At 44.2% G+C, this 8,096-nt stretch overlaps 1 protein-coding gene across 1 annotated transcript in view; it reads left to right on the plus strand.

The window, feature by feature from the left end:
• Positions 1-7,846, plus strand: part of LOC123507163 (probable G-protein coupled receptor B0563.6) — a 36,102-nt gene extending 28,256 nt beyond the window's left edge. Inside the window, exons 3-7 of the mRNA XM_045259819.1 lie at positions 3,731-3,877; positions 4,173-4,367; positions 5,095-5,279; positions 5,456-5,608; positions 6,330-7,846. Of these exons, the coding sequence (XP_045115754.1) occupies positions 3,731-3,877; positions 4,173-4,367; positions 5,095-5,279; positions 5,456-5,608; positions 6,330-6,518 (869 nt within the window). The 3' untranslated portion in view covers positions 6,519-7,846. The remainder of the gene's footprint in view (positions 1-3,730; positions 3,878-4,172; positions 4,368-5,094; positions 5,280-5,455; positions 5,609-6,329) is intronic.
• Positions 7,847-8,096: the final 250 nt, after the last annotated feature.

Genomic DNA, 8,096 nt, shown 5'->3' on the forward strand with positions numbered 1-8,096 from the left:
AGAGAGAGAGAGAGAGAGAGAGAGAGAGAGAGAGAGAGAGAGAGAGAGAGAGAGAGGCTGGAATACCGGAGTACCGCCAATTAGAATTAACATGCCTTTCATCTCTTGCCAAATGACGCGCCATAAAAGAGTAATCTAGGAATGGAGTACCCTAGGAATGTTGCCTCCGGGGCTGGCTGGATGCCGGGAGAGGGCTAACGAAGCGGTACTGGCGTCTTCATTAACGTCTGCGTGTGTGTGTGTGTGTGTGTGTGTGTGTGTGTGTGTGTGTGTGTGTGTGTGTGTGTGTGTGTGTGTGTGTGTGTGTGTGTGTGTGTGTGTGTGTGTGTGTGTGTGTGTGTGTGTGTGTGTGTGTGTGTGTGTGTGTGTGTTAAAATAAATAATAGTAAGCTGTTTATTCATGGTAGGCATTGCACTGAGATGATATCGGTCCGTGTGTGTGTGTGTGTGTGTGTGTGTGTGTGTGTGTGTGTGTGTGTGTGTGTGTGTGTGTGTGTGTGTGTGTGTGTGTGTGTGTGTGTTAAAATAGATAATGCATACATTCTAGTCCATAGTGAAAATCTACAGTGTGGGCAGGGAGGAGGCTTAAGACTAGAACACTATATCAATTTTCTTTTCTTCATTTTGTTAACACCATGGTAGGCATCGCACTGAATTGGTATCGGTCCGCGTGTGTGTGTGTGTGTGTGTGTGTGTGTGTGTGTGTGTGTGTGTGTGTGTGTGTGTGTGTGTGTGTATGTAATACTATGTAAGTTGTCAATGAAAGGTTTTACATGTGTCATCTGATGCTGTGATCTTGCAAATTCAAGCAGACATAATTGTAGTAATAGTAGTTAGTAGTCTCTCTCTCTCTCTCTCTCTCTCTCTCTCTCTCTCTCTCTCTCTCTCTCTCTCTCTCTCTCTCTCTCTCTCTCTCTCTCTCTCTCTCTCTCTCTCTCTCTCTCTCTCTCTCTCTCTCTCTCTCTCTGATAATATACCTGCTAAACGCTAATACACACTCATCTTTATTTACTTTCATCTTCTCCGCCTCCTCTTCCTCTTCCTCCTCCTCCTTTTCTACCCCTTCTCCTCCTCCTCCTCCTCCTCCTCCTCCTTCTCCTCCTTGTTAATTTACAGCATAAACTTAATCATAGCTTGGTATTCTTGATTGGTGGTGATGTTACGTACTTTGAGTCAATTTCACCTAAAGAAAAAGAAAGTGATGGCAAAATGTGAGGACGGTAAAGGGAAATAAGAAGTCTATGTCCATTAATTACAAATGGGTGAGCAAGGAAGAATAAATATTGTACTTTGTAAACGCATACGAGTAGGAAGGGTGAAATGTGGTGGCGATGCGACGGTAGGGATGATGGCAGATTGATTTGGCGGAAAGACAACAGCAATTGAGGCAAACCATAGGAAAGACGTGGCTTGAGCTGACAGAGTGAACTGGCTGGAACAGTGTCAAGGCAAGCCACACTGATGCGCAGACCGCAGACCGGTGTATCAAGTGCGTATATATTATTAGTGGTAATCGGTAATCCTCAACAGCTTGGAGGTGAAGTGCCGCATAAGTTTCATATAAACCCCTTCAATATTGGAACACATTTTCACCTTGAGATTTTTGTACTATAAGACCATTTTATTGACATTAGGAACGGTCTATGGAGATCGGAAGATTATCCCCTTCAGTACTATGATGCGTTTTCATGTTTGTTCTTACTATTTCGTGATTTTATACAACTTTCGAAACTTAAGTAGGGATTGAAATAATGAACATTCTGGCCATTAATCTTCTGACCTCCATAAACCCTTCCTAATGTAAATAAAATCATCTCATCATACCCAAAGTCATGGTAAAGATGCATTCCAAACGAGTTTATAGCCACAGTCTTCACTATTTCAATCCTCCACATAGATTTCTGAAGTTGTACAAAATCAGAAGATAGTAAGCAGAATGAATATGGAAATGCGTCGTAGTACAGAAGGGGTTAATACTCTTCACAATGTCTACTGCATGATTTCCTCCCTCCGCTGCCTCACCGCCTGTCACAAGGTCCTGCCATGCATATCATCCTCCTTTCCATCCCACTCCGTTCCCTTCCTCCTTCCTTCCGTTATTTCTCTTTTCTCCTTTTCTTTATTTCGTTTTTTCATGAATTTCTCACGCCATTCTTTCCCAATCCTTCAGCCTCTTCCTTTTCATCTTTTTTTTTCCCTTTCATTCCTTCACACTCTCTCTTCCTCTTTCTCTTCTGCCTTCTTTCCTTCTTGCTCTCTCTCTTCCATCACAGCCTTATCCATCTCCCACTTCCCTCACCCCTACACACACACACACACACACACACACACACACACACACACACACACACACACACACACACACACACACACACACACACACACACACATATTTGGGTGTCTCCTTTCACGTGTAGCCCCTGTTCACCTAGGAGTGAGTAGGTACGGGATGTAAATCGAGGAGTTGTGACCTTGTTGTCCCGGTGTGTGGTGTGTGCCTGGTCTCAGGCCTATCCGAAGATCGGAAATAATGAGCTCTGAGCTCGTTCCGTAGGGTAACGTCTGGCTGTCTCGTCAGAGACTGCAGCAGATCAAACAGTGAATCACACAATCGAGAGGCCCGGGTTTGAGTCCCGGCGCGGCGAGGCAAATGGGCAAGCCTCTTAATGTGTGGCCCCTGTTCACCTAGCAGTAAATAGGTACGGGATGTAACTCGAGGGGTTGTGGCCTCGCTTTCCCGGTGTGTGGAGTGTGTTGTGGTCTCAGTCCTACCCGAAGATCGGTCTATGAGCTCTGAGCTCGCTCCGTAATGGAGAAGACTGGCTGGATGACCAGCAGACGACCGAGGTGAGTTACACACACACACACAAATAAACTTAACAAGAGACGAGATAAAGTTGTGCTGAAATAGTTTCCAAATAAATCCATTGATCAGCGAAATGTATTCCCAGATAAAGTGTGTGTGTTTCACTGTTTGATCTGCTGCAGTCTCTGACGAGACAGCCAGACGTTACCCTACGGAACGAACTCAGAGCTCATTATTTCCGATCTTCGGATAGGCCTGAGACCAGGCACACAACACACACCGGGACAACAAGGTCACAATGTGTGTAATTCACCTCGGTCGCTTGCTGGTCACCCAGCCAGTCTTCCCCATTACGGAGCGAGCTCAGAGCTCATAGACCGATCTTCGGGTAGGACTGAGACCACAACACACTCCACACACCGGGAAAGCGAGGCCACAACCCCTCGAGTTACATCCCGTACTTATTTACACATTAAGAGGCTTGCCCATTTGCCTCGCCGCTTACCGGGACTCAACCCGGCCCTCTCGATTGTGAGTCGAGCGTGCTAACTGTGTGTGTGTGTGTGTGTGTGTGTGTGTGTGTGTGTGTGTGTGTGTGTGTGTGTGTGTGTGTGTGTGTGTGTGTGTGTGCGTACATGTGGACAGTCGCTATACGTGAATTTAAAGAAAGAATGACGTTTTAGTATTCAAGAAATAAAACCTACATGATAATTCTCATCAATAGAAATATTACGTTTAGATGCACATCAAACGCTTTAATGAGAGCGGTGAGTGAGATTGAATGGGAAATACAATCTGCATACATTTATGCGAGAAGTCTGGCACTGACACCGCAGGTTGACAGTCTGGCACTGTACGCTCGCTAAAATTCATGGTTTTACGTGCAGAGATCCATCTAACAGTACTCGCTCTTCACCACAACAGGGTACGCGGCGGCTTCCCTGTTCGCCCTGCTGTGCGCCATCCCCTTCACCCACCGCGTGCTGGCCCATGACCAGGGGCGGTGGGACTCCTACCTGGTGGCGGCCTTCCATGCCCACGTAGTGCTGTACTTTGGGAACTCCTGCATTGGTGAGGCACTTCATGGATGTAATCTTTTGACTGGTGACGATAATATGAGGGTTGTTATTGGAGAAGTCTAGCTTGATTTACTGACCGAAATCAACAAAGCACATATAAGATTTGAACACTATTATCACCTTGTTTGCCATCTTGCCTTGCCTCACCTACCCCTGGCCCGCCGCTCTCTTATCCTGTTTCATGGTATGTCACTCCACCACCCTGTCCCTCTGTCTTCCTGTCCCCCTGTCATCCTCATCTCCAAGAGTCGCCCTCAGGTTGCCTCACATCGCCTCCCTGCACACAGGCATCGGGGTAGTGATGCTGCTGGCCCTCACTGTGGAGCGCTTCATTTCTGTGTGCTACCCGGCCCAGGCCAGAAATCTGTGTGGTGGCCGCCGCGCCTACGTCACCGTTTGTGTTATCCCAGTGACCACCTTTGTCCTCAATAGTCCCTACCTCTTTCTGGCTCACGTGGTCACCTGCAGGTCAGCAGAGACAGGTGAGTCATACAGAAACTGTTAGCACCATCACACTTTCAACTTTTTGCCATGATTTCACAGCCATAGATGACAGTGATTACTGTCATACTGTTCAGCAAAGTACAGTATTAAAGACAATATAGAATATAGATGTTTGTAAGGAATTTCATACTGTTGTAAGATCTCGCAAGGTTGTTTGATTACACTGCAATACATACATTACAGGAAATTAGATACAGCATTAGAAAGAAGGCAGGCTTTTTTTTTTTTTCGAGCTGTAACTTATCTCTAAATTCTAGCTAGACTATGTGACCTCAGCGTAATGTGTTTTGCATTCCTCCACTGCATCATACCAGATAGATATAAAGGCCAAACACAGTCTTGCACTACTCTAGACCTTAGAGCGGCGCCACACTGCCATAGTGCACCCGCTGCGTCATGCTTCATGTTAGGAAAAACACATTTTAAAACAGTTCTTCCTAGACCGTGTGGTGGAGCTGCAATGTGTCTTTGGCCAAAGAGAGTCACATCTGTGTGTCCAAATATTAAATTAATGTGTGTCTGGTCTAACTGCGTGAAGTTAAGGATGTTATTGTAAAATTCTTCTTGTACAGCAATTCGTTATAGCATTTTCATGGAAGTTTCTCCATTTCCATTATGAACTTCACAGCTTTTCATTCTATTCTATAGAATAGAATGAAAAGCTGTGAAGAATATATTCTCTTTGGTTGGTGCCGCTCCACACAGGTGGCCTTCTCCATCTGAAGCAGCAGAACACGTGGCTGGTGGAGGCATGGTGGTTCCGTGGCTACAAGTGGATGCTGGAGGTTGTGTTTAAGCTCCTCCCCGCCCTGGTGCTGGTCTTCCTCAACATTCGCATCATTCGCACCTACAAGGCCGTGTGTGAGAAACGCCGCAAGATGACCAACAAGGTGTGTGTGAAAATTAAGGAAATTGGAAATGGAAGTGTGTGTGTATGAGAGAGAGAGAGAGAGAGAGAGAGAGAGAGAGAGAGAGAGAGAGAGAGAGAGAGAGAGAGAGAGAGAGAGTGTGTGAATCGGCTATGTAAGCAGTAGTAATGTAATGTGATGTGATTCCCTGGTTCAAGGTGAGCGGTGAGCAGCGGAGGCAGTACGCTGAGGAGAGTCGGCTGATGTTCCTGCTCGGGGGAACCTCAACACTGTTCTTCGTGTGCATGACGCCAATGATCCTCCTGTCCGTCACCATACACCACGCCTGGGCCACCTCCCTGGCCTTTGAGGTGGGTGTGCATCCTTCTCTACCATAATCCTTCATGTATGTGCAGGACACTGCAATACTCCAAAAACTTGTAGCAGTGATGACATGTTGACGCGGATTATCCAAGGGTGAAATTGAGTTTTTCAGTCATCATTGCTATAAATGTTGGGGTTTAGCAGTATGTGTAATGAGACAAGTAGTACTGACGGACTGGTGATTTGCCGATAAACGTTACACAATGTTAGCATGGCTGTAATGAGCGACAAATAAAATAATAGGCAACGTTATTATTATTATTATTTTTTTTTTTCAGTGTTTCATAATGTAAAGCGTATTTCTCTATATACAATTATTATTTCTTAGGGTCTTCTAGATCTTAAGATCTTTACCTTCTACAGGAAATTCAGAAGTCTCCAAAACCTAATACTATTTTTATGGTCGTCGTTTGGATAGCAAAACTTTCAAGTAACATTATTTTGTCTAGTACTACAATGATACTGAGTTTGGAGAAATACAGTGTACTTCAAGCCTCACTTCACACCTCTTCTTACTATCCCCCGCATCTCTCTCTCTCTCTCTCTCTCTCTCTCTCTCTCTCTCTCTCTCTCAAGAAACATTTGAAAACAATGTTGCAACGCAATGTTTTTCAGTCCATTAATTAACCAGCTATTGGTATTTTTACTCCAATCTGTTCCTTCCCTCCCTCTATTTCCTCCCTGCCTCAGACAAATCTGCCTCCCCAGGTGTTCCGAGCCACTGCCAACGTTTTGGAGGTAACAAACTTTGCTGTCACCTTCTACATCTACTGTGTGTTCTCAAAAGACTTCAGAGAGACTTTCCTTCGTACCCTGCGCTCGGCCAAGGAAAACTCCGTAGGCGCCTCCTTCCTAGGCTCTGTGTCTGGCCTGAAGGAGGCAATCCGGCCCCCCTAGGGACACGCCCCTCACACCCCAATGCAGCATCCTACCGCCACCACCACTGCCACCAGTGCTACACCAGCTCCTGTGGCTGTATGACTGACTTAGTGTGTGTGTGTGTGTGCGTGTGTGTGTGTGTGAGAGAGAGAGAGAGAGAGAGAGAGAGAGAGAGAGAGAGAGAGAGAGAGAGAGAGAGAGAGAGAGAGAGAGAGAGAGAGAGAGAGAGAGAGAGAGAGAGAGAGAGTGTGTGTGTGTGTAAAGCTTCAAGTAATAATGTAGAGTACCAGTGTTTATTTTATTTTCATTGTTGATATTGTTGCTACTGCTATTGTTGTTGATGTATGAATTGTAGTTTGAGATCATGAAAAAAAGTAGGTGCAAAGTCAGCACCAAAAACTGAATTAAGATAGTATTCAAGCATTCACAGTAAGGCTGAAGTCCCCATCCTCTGTACGTTTATTTCCCTCATGATAAGATAAGATAATGAGAAGAGGGAAGAATCACACCTCTGGCTCTAATGTTGGGTTAGTGAGTGTATATATGTCATGTGGCATGAGTGATGCTAAATTGGATAAGTCTGGAAGGCTGTGGTGAGATAAGAGTTGGATGTGTTAGCTCAAGGAAGAGTAAAGAGGAAGAGGTCTGCTAAGCGTGAGATAAGGAGTGAGATTATTTTGTAGTCCTAGAGTGGGAGGGAAGCCATTTGGAATGATGATTAATGGGTATTTGCAGTTTTAGGGCAAATGTTTATGTAATATATGTGAAAGATCTTCATGTTGCAATTGACCCCCATACAGTATGGTCAGTGAAGATAACTTTCTCTTTGCAAAGATGTGAGGGATTATTTTGTGAGTGTGTGTGAGAGTGGGTGTGAGTGAGAGGGTGGGTGTGCATGTGGGAGCTTTGTCTTGGCCAATTCCTTTTCCTGGGAGGTGTCAGAATGGTTTAAAGTTAAAATATTCATGATAATGTGTTGTAAATCATTTTGTTATGGAACAAAATCTGATCTATATGAATATATATGTAAAATTATCTTAAGATTATGGAACAAAATCTAATATATATCTATAAATATATGTTGCTGGTAAAATGGTAGGAGTAGGAAATCACATTGCAGATATCATTAGTTGTAGTTATGTAACATGTGATGCACGAGTTATAAAATTAATGATAACCTCAAAGTTGCAAAAATTTTAGGATTAAAATTTATCATAACTTAATCTGGATAGTTACACAAAAAGTAACTATGTTAATGACACATATAGTAATGAAACTGTAGTAGTTGCGATGTTCAGTTGTACGTAATTAAATGCAATATGTGATAAGAAACCAAAGAGTGAGAGCATGTGTGTTTATCATTCCCATGCTCACTCAATGTAAAAATCTTTCCACACATTCCTTTCCAGAACTCAGAGAAGAATGTGTAGAAAAGTTTTACTTTCAGGGAGCTTGTCAGAGGCTAAATCGTGAAAGGTAGGTACATGTGAAAACATGTTGCAATGAGTGTCGCAGTGAGAGTGAATGGAAGGAAAGAATGTGTGTGTGTGTGTGTGTGTGTGTGTGTGTGTGTGTGTGTGTGTGTGTGTGTGTGTG

The sequence above is a fragment of the Portunus trituberculatus genome, chromosome 21 (assembly GCF_017591435.1).
Source record: "Portunus trituberculatus isolate SZX2019 chromosome 21, ASM1759143v1, whole genome shotgun sequence".
In the NCBI taxonomy this organism is placed as follows: Eukaryota; Metazoa; Arthropoda; class Malacostraca; order Decapoda; family Portunidae; genus Portunus; species Portunus trituberculatus.